This window comes from Alosa sapidissima, chromosome 9 (genome assembly GCF_018492685.1).
Source record: "Alosa sapidissima isolate fAloSap1 chromosome 9, fAloSap1.pri, whole genome shotgun sequence".
Lineage (NCBI taxonomy): Eukaryota > Metazoa > Chordata > Actinopteri > Clupeiformes > Clupeidae > Alosa > Alosa sapidissima.
The window spans coordinates 33,339,475-33,357,985 of record NC_055965.1 but is presented as its reverse complement, the minus strand read 5'-3'; the positions used below and the strand labels follow the sequence as shown (position 1 = coordinate 33,357,985).

General features: G+C 44.1%; 5 protein-coding genes across 6 annotated transcripts in view; 2 read left to right on the top strand and 3 right to left on the bottom strand.

The window, feature by feature from the left end:
* The window catches only part of LOC121718854 (zinc finger protein 665-like), a 1,212,449-nt gene that overhangs the window by 566,937 nt on the left and 627,001 nt on the right, over positions 1-18,511 (bottom strand).
* Positions 1-18,511, bottom strand: part of LOC121718796 (NACHT, LRR and PYD domains-containing protein 3-like) — an 800,724-nt gene that overhangs the window by 207,633 nt on the left and 574,580 nt on the right. The window lies entirely within an intron of this gene.
* LOC121718792 (protein NLRC5-like) overlaps positions 1-18,511 on the bottom strand; it is a 787,595-nt gene that overhangs the window by 293,101 nt on the left and 475,983 nt on the right. The gene's annotated exons all lie outside the window — the stretch shown is intronic.
* LOC121718834 (oocyte zinc finger protein XlCOF6-like) lies at positions 2,397-9,870 on the top strand. Its single transcript, XM_042104149.1, has 4 exons — positions 2,397-2,986; positions 3,550-3,825; positions 4,897-5,210; positions 6,724-9,870. The coding sequence occupies exons 1-4, from the start codon at positions 2,719-2,721 to the stop codon at positions 8,398-8,400; spliced, it is 2,535 nt and encodes an 844-aa protein (XP_041960083.1). The 5' UTR covers positions 2,397-2,718; the 3' UTR covers positions 8,401-9,870.
* LOC121718969 lies at positions 10,353-17,854 on the top strand. Of its 3 annotated transcripts, none has more exons than XM_042104445.1 (3): positions 10,353-10,634; positions 14,487-16,814; positions 17,043-17,854. In XM_042104445.1, the coding sequence occupies exon 2, from the start codon at positions 14,516-14,518 to the stop codon at positions 15,368-15,370; it is 855 nt and encodes a 284-aa protein (XP_041960379.1). In that variant the 5' UTR covers positions 10,353-10,634; positions 14,487-14,515; the 3' UTR covers positions 15,371-16,814; positions 17,043-17,854. The 3 variants fall into 3 exon arrangements, with proteins under 3 accessions (XP_041960379.1, XP_041960378.1, XP_041960380.1); XM_042104444.1 differs by lacking the exon at positions 10,353-10,634 and adding an exon at positions 10,655-10,982; XM_042104446.1 differs by lacking the exon at positions 10,353-10,634 and adding an exon at positions 11,583-11,908.

The window sequence follows — 18,511 nt, the reverse complement described above, 5'->3', positions numbered from 1 at the left end:
TCTAAGGCACATTTAGAGAAATTATTGTATAGCCTATTTGGTGAAGAAAACAGTACAAAAGGTGTTTACTGTAGGTCTATTTTGATGAAAAAGTTGTAGTTCAATGAAATGTGTCTTGTCTATGTGCTTACTGTAAATCTTACATGTCAATGACAGTTACATCTTGGGAGGAATGAATACAATTATTTTTTATTCAGTAGGGCCTACATTTAGTATTTTCGTTTTTTTCTGATACCAGAAAAATGAGAAAGAAATGGAACAGACATAGCAAAAATGCTCATTTTGAGTTTTGTTGTCCAGTGTCTAATGATCGATTGAAATCACACAGTGATTTGACGACAGGATGTGTTGTTTGAAGGCAAGATTTGCTTTTGCTGCATGTTTGAAGTGTTTTGAGAGAGTAACAGCCTTTTGCAAGCAAAATGTGTCATTTTGGCCAGAGTGCTTTTGTTCAGACACGGGTTTTAACTGTTTTGAGAATGTGATGTCAGAGTTGACACAAGCATCAAAACAATCGAGAAAAACTGTAAGAATGCAATACAATACATATGCAAACCCATGGACCAGTGGCATGCACCACGTCTTCACAATATCACTTAACAAGTACAATACTCAGTTCTTAAGGGTAGCAACGCCATATGTGGCGGCTGCCAATACAGTTGTCAACAATGACATCAAGGTTCTGATAATAGTAACAAAGCAACAAAGTGAGCCCTCTTACACCTGTACGTGTCCTAGGCTACCAAATATGAAAACAAGTAGTCTGCACCTATAGCCTAGCTCTGAGATGGTGTTTAGGAGTGGTTGATATTTAACTACCTCGGTGTAGAAAGCCTCCTCCATGCTAGAATCAAATGAAAGAAAGACAGAAAGACAGATTTCTCTCACTGTAATTATACTTCATCTCCCTATGACTTTTGCATGCAGTTTCCATATCTATAAAATATCTATAACATCCATATCTATAAAATCTACACAATTTCACCTCATTCAAACCAAATAATTCATACCTGTGCCAAATGTTGTGTTACATCATCTGTGTAATAGCTCCCTCTACTGGCTATATTATGCCCTCCTATTTTTCTACTCTTCCTGGGCTAGAGAATTAAAATTTTTCTCGTTCGCTTTGATGCTTGTGTCAACTCTGACATCACGTTTTTAAAAACACCCATGTCTCAACATGTAAACACCCAAAATGTTTTCCTCACCAAAATAGGCTATACAATAATTTCTCTAAATGTGCCTTAGATCCATAGCCTAGCCCAGTGATTTTCAAAGTGGGGGCCGTGCGGGGGTGCCAGGGGGGCCTCAGCAAGTTGGAATGAAAAATGTTTTTTATACAATGCCATTATAATAATTTGTCACATATCTGAACATTATATTTCCCATGATAATAACTGGGAATAATAGTAGAGTGATAACTCTCATATAGCAGAAAGCCCCAAATGCAATTTTTACACCCTGTATGCTCCATCGCGAAGTGCTTGTGGCTAAAATAATTATTAGGATTAGCTTAATGTATTTTTACATTTGTCGCTTTGGTGCTTTTCTCACATCACTATTAACATTTGCACAGCAGTTAGTGCAATTCTCAAAACAATTAGTGCAAACTGCAAAACCTAGTGGATGACCTGCAAAAGCACGTCACTTGCTCAAAATGGATAGTCCATTCCTCAAAAGCAGGTATTCATGTCAATGAAACTGTCAGTGTCATCAAAATGAGAAGTCTTGACACCATCGTTTATGAACAAGATAGTCAAATGGCTTTGTCATGTTTTCATTATGACAGTTCTCTCAGTGTTTTCCAATGCAAAAAAAGGTCAGAACTCGATGACACTACCTGAACATGCTCAAGACAGCACTATACAGTACTTGTACAGGCATTTGAAATCTACAGTAAAGTTACACATTGCTGTAGTTAGGTGACTAAGTGAGTACAAGACACTGAATACGTACATTTTTACTGTATGCCCTTTGCAATTCTACAGCATTGTGACATAATTTGATAACTAGTTCAACAATTTTGTATGTAATGACTCAAGCAATGAAATGAAGACTATTAGTTTTATTGGGAACGACTATTCAGCATTCATAAGTATAGTTCATTTTGACTGACATGACATAAGCAAATGATAATGTTAAAAAACAGCAGAGAATTGTATGAAAGCAACTGATACATGTCCAAAAGTATTTGCAATTTGTTCAGAGGAAGGAGAAATTGCTACTATGATGTGCATAAATGACTAAATGTTGTGGAGGTTGAACTAATAGTTATGAGAATTTTCATTCTGATCTGAAAAAAGCACCAAAGCGACTGAGAAAAACTGTAAGTGTAGGGAAATATTTTATTCAGACCCACACTCCATTTCAGAAGGTGGCGGTAATGCAACCAGACGTTGTTTGCCAACCGCCATAAAAACAAGAAGAAGAAGAAGAAGAAGAAGACATCCCAACCATAGACAACGAGTTGCTGTACGCGGAAATGTGTGCGATCAATGCATGGACAGTAAAAGATATGCTACGATGCAGTTGAGACGTGTTTAGCCTACCTCATGTCAGTCGTTCGTCCGCTCTTAGCAGGCTACGTAGGCCTATGCAAACACTTTAATTCGTTTGGAAATGCATCTGAAGAAGGAAGAGCTGTTTGATGGGAAATACACCAACTATCACCTTTCAAAGTTGTAGAGCTTGTAGGATAAGTCACGTATTCTAGTGCACATGGCAAAACACTATGATGTCGGTGAAGAAAAATTCAGCGCGAGTTATGAACCGAATCTGGGTCTGTGTAGGCCTACGACTGGGGAGAAGGAGGAGGAGGAGGAGGACGTGAAAAGTGAACTGATCGACACGCGGACAACAACATGCTATGATCCAACACAGCCTGGTGGTGATGAAGAGACGATACCAACCAAAGAAGAACTAGAAGAGTCAACAGTAAAAACCATAATAATTAAGACTGAAGACATTGAAGATCAATTAAATCAATGTAAGCATCACAATTATTTTTGAAAAGCAGTCTTGTCCTACCAATCACATAGCCTATTTGTTGTTATATTCTGAATGCATGTGTTTCATTGCTTGTGCCTGTATCTGAATGGATCTTGCACTAGAAATACAGAGAATGTTCAAGGATTGAGTGCATTTTAGTTTGTAAGTAGCCTAAGTAAGGCCTAAGACATTTGTGGAAGTAAGTCTTTACTTTTGTCATGCAGATTGCGACTCAAAGAGATCGACATCAAGACATAAGCTAACAAACAAATTAACCTGTTCTAAATTCCAGATCTGTATGATGTAATTCTAGATTGACATGACTAAACTCCTCAAAGTGTTAACCCTTAAAGTACCGTCACACCTATGTGACAGGAATGTTGAAAAATTAATGTTCTAAAGAATATCTGGGTTCATTGAATTCAACATAGAATTTTAGAATCTTCAATTGTTGTGAAATGGAATCTTATGTTAGAATGTAAAAAAAAAACCCTCACCTTTAAGGGCTTGTTTATTTCCCATGTGAGATAGTTCTGTTCAGACTCCTCCTGGTTTTTGCAGACCAGAACAGCCATGACACTACAGCAGCAGCAGCAGCAACAGCAGCACCAGCAGCAGCAGCAGCAACAGCAGCAGCAGATGATGGAGGCGGCTCAAGGAGGAACCTCTTGCTCCTTGCGTGCCCAGAGTGTGGCAAACGCTTCAAATACCTGGCGTCGCTGCGGACGCATCTAAGGCTGCACACCGGAGAAAACCTCCACCCATGTCCCCAGTGCGACAGGACCTTCACGCGTGAGGCTCACCTGGCCAACCACCTGAGGACGCACGCGCCCGCAGGTAATTCTTAAAGGTGCCGTTTGCCATGTTAATCGCAACTGATTGGGAATGTGTAAGCATGAGTTACTCCCTCCAACCGAAAAAAAGTCAAATAAAAAATCCTGCACCTGCTCACACAGCCTCCTCTCAGTGTTCTCCTCCTCTCTTAGGGTCGCAGCCGTGGCCTACTGGTTAGCGCTTAAGACTTGTAACTGGAGGGTTGCCATATTAATCGCAATTGATTGAAATGTGTAAGCTACTCCAACCACAAAAAAAATCAAATAAAAATCATGCACCTGCTCACACAGCCTCCTCTCCTCTCAGTGTTGAGTGTTCAGTTGCCTTATTGATTGTATAACTGGTTGTTGGTGGTATAATTGTGTAATATGTAACATTATTACTGCTTATGTGAGACATGGAATTTAATTGAATATTCAACTAATATATGTTACAATGTTCTTCTGAAACCCAATGTGTGATTGGGTTACACATGAACTATAGGTTATGATACTTAGTAATAGTAATGTGTAAATAGCTGACGTCAGAACAAGAGTTGTCGAGTAACTTACGTGTTTAGAAGAGTGCTGATGAACTATCACATCTTTTTGTATTCCCAACAGACTTTTAATTAAATGTGTTACACCAGACCACAGTGTCATTCTTGGACCCGTAACATATTTTATCTGCTCACACAGCCTCCTCTCAGTGTTGAGTGTTCAGATGCCTGCTCACACACCCTCCTCTCCTCTCCTCTCCTCTCCTCTCAGATGACTGCTCACACACTCTCCTCTGCCCTCTGTCTTGTTTCAGCAGACGATCAAAGCGCAACGCGGCAGAGCAAACCCAGGCCTTACGAGTGCCCGGACTGCTCACACACCCTCCTCTCCCCTCTGTCTTGTTTCAGCAGACGATCAAAGCGCAACGCGGCAGAGCAAACCCAGGCCTTACGAGTGCCCGGACTGCTCACACACCCTCCTCTCCCCTCTGTCTTGTTTCAGCAGACGATCAAAGCGCAACGCGGCAGAGCAAACCCAGGCCTTACGAGTGCCCGGACTGCTCACACACCCTCCTCTCCCCTCTGTCTTGTTTCAGCAGACGATCAAAGCGCAACGCGGCAGAGCAAACCCAGGCCTTACGAGTGCCCGGACTGCGACAAGAGCTTCCTGCGCCCTGCGTCGCTGCAGAGACACCGAAGGCTGCACACGGGCGAAGGTCTCCTCCAGTGCCCCCAGTGTGACCGGTCCTTTGCGATCGAGGCCCACCTGACCCACCACCTGAAGTCGCACGTTCGCAAGACCTACGAGTGCGCGCAGTGCGAGAAGCCCTTCACCTGCCGGAAAAACCTGCGAATACATCAGGATCACCTGAACAACGTCGCACCCACGCAATGTCCACACTGCGCCAAGGTATGTTAATATAAGCATACATGTTAATAATCTTGAATTTCCCCTGGGGATCAATAAAGTATCTATCTATCTATCTATCTAATATATTAGTGTGTCGTTATAATTACTGTTGTTATCTAGGTATATTTATATATTAGTGGTGTTGTTATAGTTACTGTTATCAAGATTTATTTACTTTATTAATTAAGTATATATGTATAAGTATATATACTCTTTTGATCCCGTGAGGGAAATTTGGTCTCTGCATTTATCCCAATCCGTGAATTAGTAAAACATACTCAGCACACAGTTAACACACAGTGAGGTGAAGCACACACTAATCCTGGCGCAGTGAGCTGCCTGTAACAACAGCGGCGCTCGTGGGAGCAGTGAGGGGTTAGGTGCCTTGCTAAGCCGTGCCTACTGGTCGGGGTTGGAACCGGCAACCCTCCGGTTACAAGTCCGAAGCGCTAACCAGTAGGCCACGGCTGCCCCAATTATTATCAAATATTAACTATTATCAAATATTAAATATTATCAAATATTAACTATTTGATTCTCAGCAAAAGCCATGATGAAACGGTAACAAATAGGCTATAGCCTAGGCTATGTAAATAGGTCCCTTCAGGGCAGAACAAGACCCCTCCGCTGCGCGTCGGGGTCCGGTTCGCCCTGTCGGGACCTATTTCCCGATAATGACCGGCGTTCTATACATTATCCCTTACATATTACTATATTAGTTTGTGTCGTTATAATTACTGTTATAGTGAGATATTAATATATTAGTGTGTTGTTATAATTGCTGTTATCGTGGTATATTAAAATATTAGGGTGTCTTTATAATTACTGTCATCGTGGTATATTAATATATTAGGGTGTCGTTACAACTACTGTTATCGTGGTATATTAATATAGTAGTGTGTCATTATAATTACTGTTATCGTGGTATATTAATATATTAGTGTGTCTTTATAACTACTCTTATCGTGGTATATTAATATTAGTGTGTCGTTATTTACTGTTATCAAGGTATATTAATATATTAGTGTGTCGTTTTTTTATTGATATCAAGGTATATTAATAATTTATACTAGTGTGTTACTGTTAGTTAGTTACTGTTAGTGTGTTATAATTACTGTTATCAAGGTATTAATGGATTGTTTTATCTTAAAAGTAGTGCTGCACAATTTGGAGAAAATTATAATTTTATGACTTATATTGCAATTGTGATTTGCGATTTAATTTAAAATCAAGTTTCAATTTAATCGGAGTGACAAGGGGTTATGTGGTATGGTATGATATGACAAGATTAACTGTTGGGACAGATTGAGATTATTTACAACAATTATTATTACAGACAATTATTTACAAACTTTGTGATTAGCTAATTGCATTACTTCAAAATGTGATTTTGATAAAAAATTGGATAATATTGCAGTACTTACTTAAAAGGATACCTTTTATTGTTTTTGTTAATGGAATTTGATTATGCTTATCACGTAATTTGTACTGTTTTTTGTTTGTTCTTTTGAAGGTGTTTAGTCGCACCACGTGCATCAAGTACCACCGCGGGAAACATCTGGAAGGCTCGCAGCACGTGTGCTCCGATTGCGGGAAGGTGTTCAGCGGCGCCACGCCCCTCAGGGACCATCAGAGGAGCCACGGAGCGAGGCCGTACCCCTGCCCGCAGTGTCCCGCCGCGTTCCTGCGCCCGTCCTCTCTCGCCAAGCACCAGCTCACGCACACGGGCGAGAAGCCGTTCAGCTGCTGCCAGTGCGGCCGGTCCTTCCGCTGCAAGGGGACGCTGAAGAGGCACAAGAGCACGCACATCGCCCCGGGCGACCAGGGGACGGCGGTGCCCTGCCGATGCGCTACCTGTCAGGAGATCTTCCCGCCGCCCACGCGACTCACCTCCTTGGAGAGGAAGCGTCACAAGTGTCCCAAGTGCGGGAAGGCGTTCGCCCGGCTCACCTACCTGAAGCTGCACCTGTGCTTCCACGCGCGCCGGGAGATGCGGCACTTCCGCTGCGGCCAGTGCGACAGTGAGATATTCTCGCGCCTCTATCAGCTCGAAGCGCACCGCAACGAGGCGCACGGCAGCAGCAGCGGCAGCTACCGTTGCTGCCGGTGCGAACGGGCGTTCGTGCTGAAGTCGAGCCTCAGGGCGCACAGGAAAGCGGCGCACGCCGGCGCCAAGCCCTGCAGTTGCCCGCGGTGCCGGGAGCTCTTCACGCCGTACGGGTGTCCCGACTGCGGCACGGCCTTTGCCTCTCCGTCGGCGCTCCGCATTCACCAGAGGCTACACAGCGGGGAGAGGCCCTACGCGTGCACGCAGTGCGACAAGACCTTCGCCATCGCAGGGAGCCTGCGCAGTCACGAACGCACGCACAACGGCACCAGAGAGAAGCCGTTTCTGTGCTCGGACTGCGGCAAGACCTTCAGTTACTTGTCGTCGCTTCTCAGTCACCAGAGGATACACAGCGGGGAGAAGCCGTTTGCGTGCACACAGTGCGGCAAGACCTTCACACAGGCGGCGGGCCTGCATGGTCACGAGGGCACGCACACCAAGAGCTTCGCGTTGGCAAAAAGCCTGCGCGTTCACCAGATGCTCCACAGCGCGAAGAATAAGCCTTACGCGTGTTCAAAGTGCGACAAGACCTTCACAAGCGCAGGGTACCTACGCTGTCACGAACGCTGTCACGAACGCATGCGCAACAGAGAGAAGCTGCTTCTGTGCTCAGACTGCGGCAAGACCTTCAGTTCCCTGTCGAAGCTCAGCGATCACCAGAAGTCGCACAGCGGGGAGAGGCCTTACGCGTGCTTGCAGTGCCGCAAGACGTTTGCGCAGGCGAGTTACCTGCGCCGTCACGAACGCACGCACAGCGAGGAGAGGCCCTACAAGTGTTCTCAGTGCGGCAAGAGCTTCACAGTGGCAAACAGCCTGCGCCTTCACCAGCGGGTCCACACCGGGGAGAAGCCTTACTCGTGTTTGAAGTGCGGCAAGGCGTTCACGTTCCGCACAACCCTCTCCCGACACCAGCGCGTGCACACGGGCGAGAGGCCCTTCCCGTGCCAGCGATGCGGACGGGCGTTCACGCGTCGGAGCGGCCTCACTGCGCACCGCTGCCACCCTGACGGCGCTCACTCGAGACGGCAAAGACGCGCGTGCCTACTCGCACTCGCCGAAGAAGCACGAGAAGAAACCGAATGAGTGTCGGCTCAGGAGCTTTCAGTCAGCTTGAACTTGTTCAAACAGCATCAAAAAGGTTGACTCACTGCAGAAAGGACACGTAAGGTGGCCACTCTCTTTAGCAGAAAGGACACATAAGGAGGCCACACTCTTCAGGACACATTAGGAGGCCACACTCTTTAGCAGGAAGGACACGTAAGGTGGCCACACTCTTTAGCAGGAAGGACACATAAGGTGGCCACACTCTTTAGCAGTAAGGACGCATAAGGAGGCCACACTCTTTAGCAGTAAGGACGCATAAGGAGGCCACACTCTTTAGCAGGAAGGACACATTAGGAGGCCACACTATTTAGCAGTAAGGACGCATAAGGAGGCCACACTCTTTAGCAGTAAGGACGCATAAGGAGGCCACTCTCTACAGGACACATTAGGAGGCCACTCTCTTTAGCAGTAAGGACGCATAAGGAGGCCACTCTCTACAGGACACATTAGGAGGCCACTCTCTTTAGCAGTAAGGACGCATAAGGAGGCCACTCTCTACAGGACACATTAGGAGGCCACTCTCTTTAGCAGTAAGGACGCATAAGGAGGCCACTCTCTACAGGACACATTAGGAGGCCACTCTCTTTAGCAGGAAGGACCCACATGGAGGCCAGACTCTTTAGCAAAAGGGGGCATTAGGAAGCCACACTCTTTAGCAGGAAGGACCCACAAGGTGACCAAAAGAGTTAGGTTACATCTCACCCTGATCAGGTGCCCATTCAGGAGGGTATTTCAAATATTTGTTTTTTGTGACAAACCTGGTTCAGTTAACTTACAGAGAGAGGCCACACACTAAATAAATGAGCTCTGTGGCTTTGTTTAGCTTGGGCTCTTTCAGGATTTACCGCTTTATTCTGAGTGAACTTCCCCTGGTGTGTATGTCATCAAACCCACTCCCCAAGTACACACACACAGGGATGCCCATGTAAGCAATCTGTTGTTTACTGTTTATGCAGTGTCTGAAATGATGCATCGTGGATGGTACATGGTCACCACTAGTCTGTTTATACGTCAATGTCAATGTTGCTTTACTTCACTCCATCAACATCTGAGTGAGCTGGCTACACTATTGCGAACAAATTCAAATGCTCAAGTTATAAATTCCAAAGTTATTTAGCAAAAGCAGAGCGTGAGTTTAGCGTGAGTTCAGTACGACAATAGTACCATTTAAAAGTATAGACCCATATGTGTAGTAGTCCTACAGTAAATTTGTATGGATAAATCTGTCTACTAAATAAAATAAATGTAAAGTTGGAAAACATTTTTTTGGATTTTTGTATTGAAGAGAATTTGGGATCAAGTAGACACTCATTTGCAATTTTTCTGCAGACCGCCAGAGAACCGATGAGCAATGCCAGCAGACCGCCAGCTATGCCCTCAATGGACCGACAGTGGTCCGACAGCTATGCCCTCAATGGACCGACAGTGGTCCGCCAGCCTCTTGCTATCTGGGATATATTATGGGCAACTTTAGATTTTTTTTTTTTTTTTAAGATTAGATTCAACTTTATTGTCATTGTGCAGAGTACAAGTACAAAGACAGCGAAATGCAGTTTGTGTCTAACCAGAAGTGCAAACAAAGCAGAAAAGTGCAATGTGATATACAAAGTATAGACAGGTGGTGCATAGACAGGACAATAAATATAGTGCAGTGTAGACAGTAGTGTACAGTTGGTTTACAGAAGGTGGTTTAGAGTAATATAAATGAAATATAAATATAATATTTAAATATAAATATGTGCAGTGCATTACCTTATAAGAGCAGAAATAGATATGATGTAACAATGTATGAACAACATGTACAGATTATGTGCAATGTAGTAGCAGTAACATTAGAATAGTAGGCTACTGTAGGCCTTGTTATAACAGTGCATTAACAGAATATATTATAAGAAAAACAGAATAAATGTGGATATTCAGTATGAACAATATAGACAGATATGTAGGCTACAGCTATGTGCATTTGGAATTACTTTTGAGAATTTATAATTTTTAACACTCAAGAGATCAGTGGATTTACTTGGATCCGTGAGCAATGAACACACGCACACACACACCACTAGACGGCGTGCCTTGGGTCGGTCCTATGCAAATCACTTCATAACGAGAAGACTTAACTTCAGAATCCTTACACCTTGAATGCTACGTTTTTATGTGGAAACCGACCAAGCGCGAAGAAAATAGCATTTTCTGAGCAACACCAGTGATTTAAGGTTTGTTTTATCCCCTGCATATCATCAGAAAGTTTTTGGCTGCGACATCCAACTGCGAAACTCGGCGTGGTTGCGGGAAGCTACTAACTTTAACCTGTGATTAGCCTATCTAACGTCAGAAAACGCTGCGCTGGTTATGCAGTTAAACCAGAGAGGGTTGAAGCGAAGGATCTTTGGTTTAACTAGTCATAATTATTTTAACGGTTGGTTGATGTCTAGGCCTGCGTTTCCTCTTCGCTTTATCGCTGAACCTGCAAATGTGCAATGGTAGCCTACGTTCACGGCTGCTAGCGTGACCAAAGTCGCTACAGTTGTTGTTCAATGAAAGCATGGTTTTGTCTTTGAACGGTGAGATTGGTCTGTATATAACCAGTGCCTACTGTGGGTGTTGCGGATTTAGGAGAACTGGGGCCAAAAACGGCTGGGAGGACCCACTCCCGCGAACTAGTGTTGACGAACTGACCGAAGTGTCGGTTAAATAACCCGGTTCGTGTCACTGAGCCTGGAGAATCGAGTGCCAAACGTCAAAAACCGACTCGGTGTTCCTAACATCATTCATTTTCACATACAGAGCAACACTGGCTTGATTGGCTGTGCTCGAGTGTTCTCGTCGCTACTCTTTCATCGTATCTCGTATTAGCGTCTCTACTGGAGTTGTAGTAGCCTATAATCAGTCAAACTATGATGAGCCTGTATGGCTCTGGGTTTCATAACCGTGGCTGTCAAACGAGTCAAACAGTTCGCTAGGTTCTCCGGGCCTCGTAACCGTGGCTGCCACACGAGTCAAACAGTTCGCTAGGTTCTCGGCAAGTTGTAATCAACCGATCACAAGCCTTTCTAGTGCAAACTAGATGCTTATGTTCATGGAAATTTTATCGATGGGAAAGTATTATATCACATACCTACAAATACACATAGGCCTAATGTTATCGTAGTAGTCATGTTAAATAAATGCTTAGAAGTGAATGACTAGGCTGCAGGCTGTCACGAGGAGACAGAATGAGACCGAATGTAACCGTGCAACAACCGCTGTAGCCTACCCTTTATCTTGCCTTGGTTCTCGGCAAGTTTGATTCATTCCAGCCTTGTTAGTGCATCGTAGCCTATTATTTATTCATGGCAATTCACACATTATCGATGGGGAAGTAGGCCTACATCTCATATTAGCCTACACGTCATATTATCTTAAAGTTATAAAGTTAAATGTTAGAGAAGTGAATGTTGCTTAGCCTCACGAAGACCGCGTGCCAGGCTGAACGAGACCGTAATCGAGGGTGAGTCTAATGTTATCAAACGGTCTAGGTTCTCGACAAGTTAGTTATTAACCAAGCCTTATTCTAGTATCGTAGATGATTGTGTTCATGGCAATTTACACATTATTGATGGGGAAGTAGCCTACATCACGTAAGCTTCAAATAGGCTACATGTTATCTGGGTAGCCTAGTTATAAAGTTAAATGTTGCTGGCTTCGTTTGTCACGAAGAGACCGCGCATCAGGCTACTTGGCCTACTAAACGAGACCGTAACCGAGGTATAGGCTATGAGTCTATTATCAAAACGGTTGTCTAGGTTCGCGGCAAGTTATTAACCTTGTTTTTAGTGCATGGTAGATGCTTGTGTTCATGGCCATTCATATATCGATGGGGAAGTTCATCACATAGCCTACAAATACACGTCATGTTATCTTTGTAGTTAGAAAGTTAAATGTTAGAGAGGTGAATGTTGCTGGCTTCATATAGTAGGTTCACTAAGACCGCGCACCAGGCTACTGAAGGAGACCGTAACCGAGGGTATGAGTCTAATCAGACGGGTGTTATCGCAAGTTTGAGTTATCAACCGATCGCAGAAACCTATTTATTTCTCGTGCATCTTAGGTGATTGTGTAGCCTACATAGAGGTTCATAGGCTACATTACCGATGGATATAAAATACAAATACACGTCATGTTATCTTGGTAGTTATGTTAAATGAGATGTTTGTTGGTAGGTAGGCTGTCACGAGGACTGTACAACAGGTTAGAGACCGTAACCGTGCTAATGCATGAGTAATCAAATGTCTAGGTTCTTGGTAAGTTGAGTTATCAACTGATCCCAAAAGCCTTTATGTTTCGTGAGTCAATAATACAGGTTAGTTGCAGAGTCTTAAAAGTCTTAAAAATGTCTTAAATGTCATGTTCCTAAATTAAGGCTTAAAAAAAAGTCTTATATTCCGTTGCTCAAGTCTTAATTTTTTTGAACGAAGGTCTGAAATTTAATTATTCTAGCCTATTTTTTCATAGTCAACCAGACAACACACGGTGAAATGGGGGGGGAAAAAACTTCAACATGAAAATTCTATACAACGTTAAGGGGTTTTGCGTAAACGTCAGAGAACGTCTAATTTAGTGTTGAATTTAGTGTTGAACGGTGCACCGATACTACAATTATCACAATAGCCTGAAATTGAAAATGTCACAATACCTAATTTCATTAGTATCGATACTTAAAGTGTAATTCCAGTGAAAAATTGACCCAAGGGTAGCCTAGAAATCTAGACGCGCCCCTAGCGGCAGCATTTTCTGCCAGGGCTAGTCTAGCAACTCTCCGTTGGCTTGTGAGCTCCAAAAATCGAAACTTAATCAGGGCATTGAAATCGTGTATAGAGTCGTTTGGTGGGCTTAACATAATGATTGATGGCAGAGTTGCAACGGTTTGGCTTGAATTCCCTGCTACTTGAAAACAAATATCCTATTGCGTCCTATTGCGTGCAGAGGGAATTTGAAAGACAACTGGTGAGTGCCCAGACCCTACATTTTAATGTGGGTCTGGCTCGCCAGGCTAACCCAAGGGTGTTTTTATGCATTAAAACACATGAAATAAGCCGTGGAGACAGTAATTTTCGTTGATCAACAACTACAGAGCTTGGCCTGGTATATGCTATAGCCCCAAATCGCAAACAGTGGATTAGCTAAGGGCAGTAAGCTAAATGCTCCAGCTTTACCATGCTGGGTTCATCACTAGACCTCTAGGTCTGTCAGTTTTTGGCTGCTCTTTTGTGTTTTGTCTCTCGGCCTGCAGGGGGAGCTCTAGGGTTTTGATGACGTGGCTAATTGGTGGTGTAATTAGGAGCCGGATAAAACCTGGACCTCCCAGTCCGTGAGAGACCTCTTGCTGGCTTGCTTGCTCAACATCACACTTGCGGCTGCGCTCCCCACTGACACATCTTTTTGCATTACATTTCATTATGCTGACATACACCACAGTTTTGGCATACATTTACTGACTTCTGTACATAGTTTATTTAATAAACCTATTTTTGCATTTAATACACTCCGGTGTGGTCTCCCCCTTTTATGTTGTGGCGGCCTTGAGCCAGGAAGTCATGACACTTCCGAAATAGCAATTTTTTATCCAGTAATATTGTTCAAAACGGCACCAAACCTCGTCAGTAGCTTTCTTAGCTAGTTAAGCTGGCTAGTTGGCGAACCCGGAGAAGACTAAAGAACACTTACCAACTGTCCCCCTACCAGCACCGCAGTCACGCTATCCGGAGAAATTCTTTGGTCACCTCTATTAACGACTATAAATAACGATTTATTTATAGTCGCTCCCATCGACTTCCATTCAACACATGTAAACAATGGGGGAGCCCATTACTACTTTAGCTGTTGGCTGCAGCAACTTGAATTAGATAAAACCGATTGTTTTCGGGGTTTTCTTTCTGCACTGACAGTACTCGGTGACCTCAAAAAGATATATGTGAAAAATCACTGGAATTCTGCTTCAAATGTTTTTGTATTGCTGTAAGTCACTTTGGATAAACACGTCTGCCAAATGAATGAATGTGAATCTATTTGATTTCTCACTTTTTCAGAGCCGGATTGCCTGAATCTCAATACTGAAATGGAGCAGCCATGTCCTCAGCCCACAGGCCTGAGTGGTGAACAGCAGGTGGCGCTGCTGGGTCAGATAGTGGAACAAGTGGACCTGAAAGAAGAGGAACAACAAGAATCACAAGATGATGTTCAGGCACCTCAGAGCATACCACAGCAGGAGGGAGGAGAGGAAACTGCACTGAACGCTGGCCCTGAACTGGAACCAGCCTCCAACGATGCTCCAAGCACCTTCCCAGTTCCCATAGAGTCTTTGTTGTTGCGGCCGTTCAGTTTGAGGTCACCTGAGGAGAAAAAGGATATCGTAGCTCGAGGCCGCCCGACTCCGGACCTCAAAATGATTCATTGTTTCAATTCGTGGCATTACAGCAGAATACCATGGCTGACGGGGTGTCCCAAATCAAACCAGCTCTACTGCTGGCCGTGCTCACTCTTCTCCGCCGAAAGCTTAGTCTGGACCACAGGGTTTTGTGATCTGACTGACCTACCCAAGGTCTCAGAGCAGCACGAGAGCAGCTTCCAACACATCAGTAACATGATGCAGCTGCACACTCTGAAGCACGAACGTCACATCAGGCAGTCGGTGTCAACGCAAGCTGAGTTGTCTGCGGAGCAACAGGACAAACACAGACAGATTCTGAAAGTACTGACTGAGGCGGCCATCATTCTTGGCAGCCGGCAATATAACCCTCTGTTTGAAGAGGAAGACTCGGAAGAAGAAGATGAAGACTTATCAGCCTTTGTCAAACTTGTCAAGTCCCTAGTGAAGGACAATGATAGGCTTGCAACTCACATAGACCCTGACTCCTTCTTCTCAGGTTTGTCAGATGACCTCGAGGACAGGCTGACGGAATCTGTGGAATAAGTGGTCTTGGATGAGATCAAAGCAGAAATAAAAGATGCCGACTTTGTGTCTTTGATTCTACACGAAACCACCGATGACTCATGGGACACGCAAATCGCAACAGTCCTGAGATACGCAACTAAAGAGGGGCTTGCACAGGAGAGGTTTGTGGAGTTCACAGATGCGATGGAGAAATGTACCGCCAGTGCCCTGGCAGAGTATGTTCTCACCTTTCTACAGAAAATGGACTGTGGCGACAAGTTGGTTGCTCTGTCATACAGTGGACAAGCCGTCACATCAAGCCAAATCAGTGGCCTTGTCGCCCAACTAAAGGAACGGTACCCGTGGGTCATCTTCGTACATTGGTGTGCACTGGAGCTGAGTGTAGCCGTAACTCAAGCGTGCCACTCTATCAAAGATGCTAGCTTGTTTTTGGGAGTCTTACAAGACCTCAGTACGTTCTACTTAAACACATTCCTGCAACGCAGCGAGGCCCTGGACAACATTGTTAGAAGGCGCGCCTCAAGCACAGCGCCTCTTCTTTGGAATAACATCTCACACATGGTGAAGACGATGAAGGAGCACAGCGAATCGGTGATCGAGTTGTTCGTCGAGATCCTAGACAATGAACTGGTGTTGGACCGGGACTCCAATTTCCGGGCTTCAATGCTTTTGGATCTAGTTGTGGAGCCCAAGTTCAAGTTCCTGCTGGAGGTATTTTCAGCCGTTTTCTTTCGTATGGAGGCGTTTGGAGATGCCCTTCAAAGAAACGGTGTGGAAACCGCATGTAACGTGAGGGCTTTGAAGAGAACACTAGAAGCACTGACAGCAATGCATAGTGACTTTGATTCCATTTTCTCTCAGACTGTGGAGCCAGTGGACAGCCCCGCAAAGAAAGGAAAATGGGAAGAAGAGACTAAGAAGGTTTTTCATGGCCTTTACGTCAGTGTTCTGGACACACTCACCTCGCAGTTAGAAGTGTGGTTCGATTCCCTGGCAAATATGACATTTACCGAACTGCTCGACTTCTCCAAGTTTATGGCCTACAGCGGAACATTTCCTGAGGAAGCATTCAGGTGTCTGAAGGAAACCTATGGAAGGTTTTTCGACTTTGCTCTTTTGCGAAATGAACTTCAGGTGCTCTATTCTTCATACCAGTTTGAGAACAAGAACTTGTGCGAATCACTCGCCTTCCTCCACTACACTGGCCTGAGCAGCTTCCTAACACAAGTGTCCAAACTCTGTGAACTGAGCCTGACCATGCAACTGGGCATCACGAAGCAAGAGGACTCCTCTTCTGTTTTGAGAAGAATCGAAGCGTTCAGGGAGTTCGCCTCTAGACGGGGGAGTTCACCGCTCATGACTATCGAGAGGAGGATGCTGCACAGGATGCAGGACTCCAATGGCTTCCATGGCCGCGTTGGTCGCCAGTTTGCCGATGTAGTTGACCTCACTTTCAAATGAGGTGGGTAACAATGGCCTGCATTTGGATTTACACACATGCAGATACACACACACACACACACACACACAAACAGTTGTCAAACTTGTCAGTAGTACCCATGGCAGCCATTGGTCAGTGCTGCTGTCTGATAACTTTCATGTTTCCTGGATTTCACTTCACCGTGCAATGCCATCAACCAATATCAGCCTTTTGAAGTTGGACATTTTGTCTTTTGTTTTTATTTTGCAGGGGTGACCATGTGAATGGCAACCTCAGCCCAAAGTAACGGTGGCTCCAGAGAGGCAGTCCTTTCTCTCTACCGTACAGACTACTGGAGAGCTCTTTACCCAGAGTGCACTTCACCTCAGACCACTGGAGACCTCTTTACCCAGAGTGCACTTCACCTCAGACCACTGGAGACCTCTTTATCCAGAGTTCAGTTCACCTCAGCTTTAAAACAATACTGTCTGGCGGCAGATCTGGTGTGTGAGAGCGTATAACTGATCAGTCTCTTAACTGTTCTACATTTATAACTGATCAGTATCTTAACTGTTCCACATTTACAACTGATCAGTCCCTTAACTGTTCCACATTTATACCTGATCAGTATCTTAACTGTTCCACATTTATACCTTTTATCAGTAAAAAAATGAGTAGATGCCGTGTGTTCATACCTACAGATTTAGTAGGTTTTGTTCATTCTTCATTGTTTGTTTGTGTGTTTTATTTCTTTTGGCAGTTTGTCTGTCTTGACCAAGTTGAGTCTGAGGAGAAATACTCTGTAACATGACTGTAACGGCTTACTGTTGCCTATCAATATAATGGCACGTTTCCGTCCGAATTTAGCAGCTTAAATCTTGGTTAATTATGGTGCGTAGTTCAACTTCAAGTGGTCCTCTGAATCCAACTGGTTTGCATGTTTTGACAGTGCGATGCTCGACACACTGTATAAAGAGTGGATAGTTAGACGACTGTTAAATTTTAACATGGTTCAATAGACCTTGTGTGTATACATGGTGACACTGTCATTTTGTTTGTAATAAACCAGTGTTAAACTGTTTCTTTACTTAGCATTATTTTCTCCTCTAAGCTAGGTAACATGTATTAAAAATTAAGTCTGCACTCATATGCAATGTTAGCATTCTTTTCTCTTCTAAGCTAGGTAACATGTATTAAAAATTAAGTCTGCACTCATATGCAATGTTAGCATTCTTTTCTCTTCCAAGCAAGGTAACATGGATTAAAGGTAAGGTCTGTGATCATATGCAATGTTAGCATTATTTTCTCTTCCAAGCTAGGTAACATGTATTAAAGGTGTGGTCTGTGATCATATGCAATGTCAATCCCAGCCTTCCCAACTAGGCAATTCCAACAGTTCTTGTCACATTCAGCAATCATCTCCTCACAATCACAATCTCATCTCCTCCTACCCATTCTGTGAGTACACTCTAAAAAAATGGGGGTGGGGGTAACATCTTTGCCAATAAGGGGCTCATAATTCGTCCATGCCTTTGGACTTGAGACTCAAGTGCAGGAACAATATTCAATTAAAAAAAAAAAACATTTGTTCAGTATTAAGGCTACATAAACAATGGGATGAAAGTACACTTTTGCACCAATGCAAACATGTCTGGAGTCCAGCATGCACGTTTCAGATCGCCAGATCTGCTTTGTGCTGCATGGAGTCGAATGAGCCTAACGGCTCCCACACACAGCTG

What these genes read in the sequence shown, in the direction of transcription:
- LOC121718834 (XM_042104149.1), top strand. Translation starts at nt 2,719, where the DNA reads ATGGCAAAACACTATGATGTCGGTGAAGAAAAATTCAGCGCGAGTTAT. An exon ending in TGAAGATCAATTAAATCAAT is followed by an intron (nt 2,987 to 3,549) that starts GTAAGCATCACA and finishes TGGTTTTTGCAG; the next exon opens with ACCAGAACAGCCATGACACT. An exon ending in AATGTCCACACTGCGCCAAG is followed by an intron (nt 5,211 to 6,723) that starts GTATGTTAATAT and finishes GTTCTTTTGAAG; the next exon opens with GTGTTTAGTCGCACCACGTG.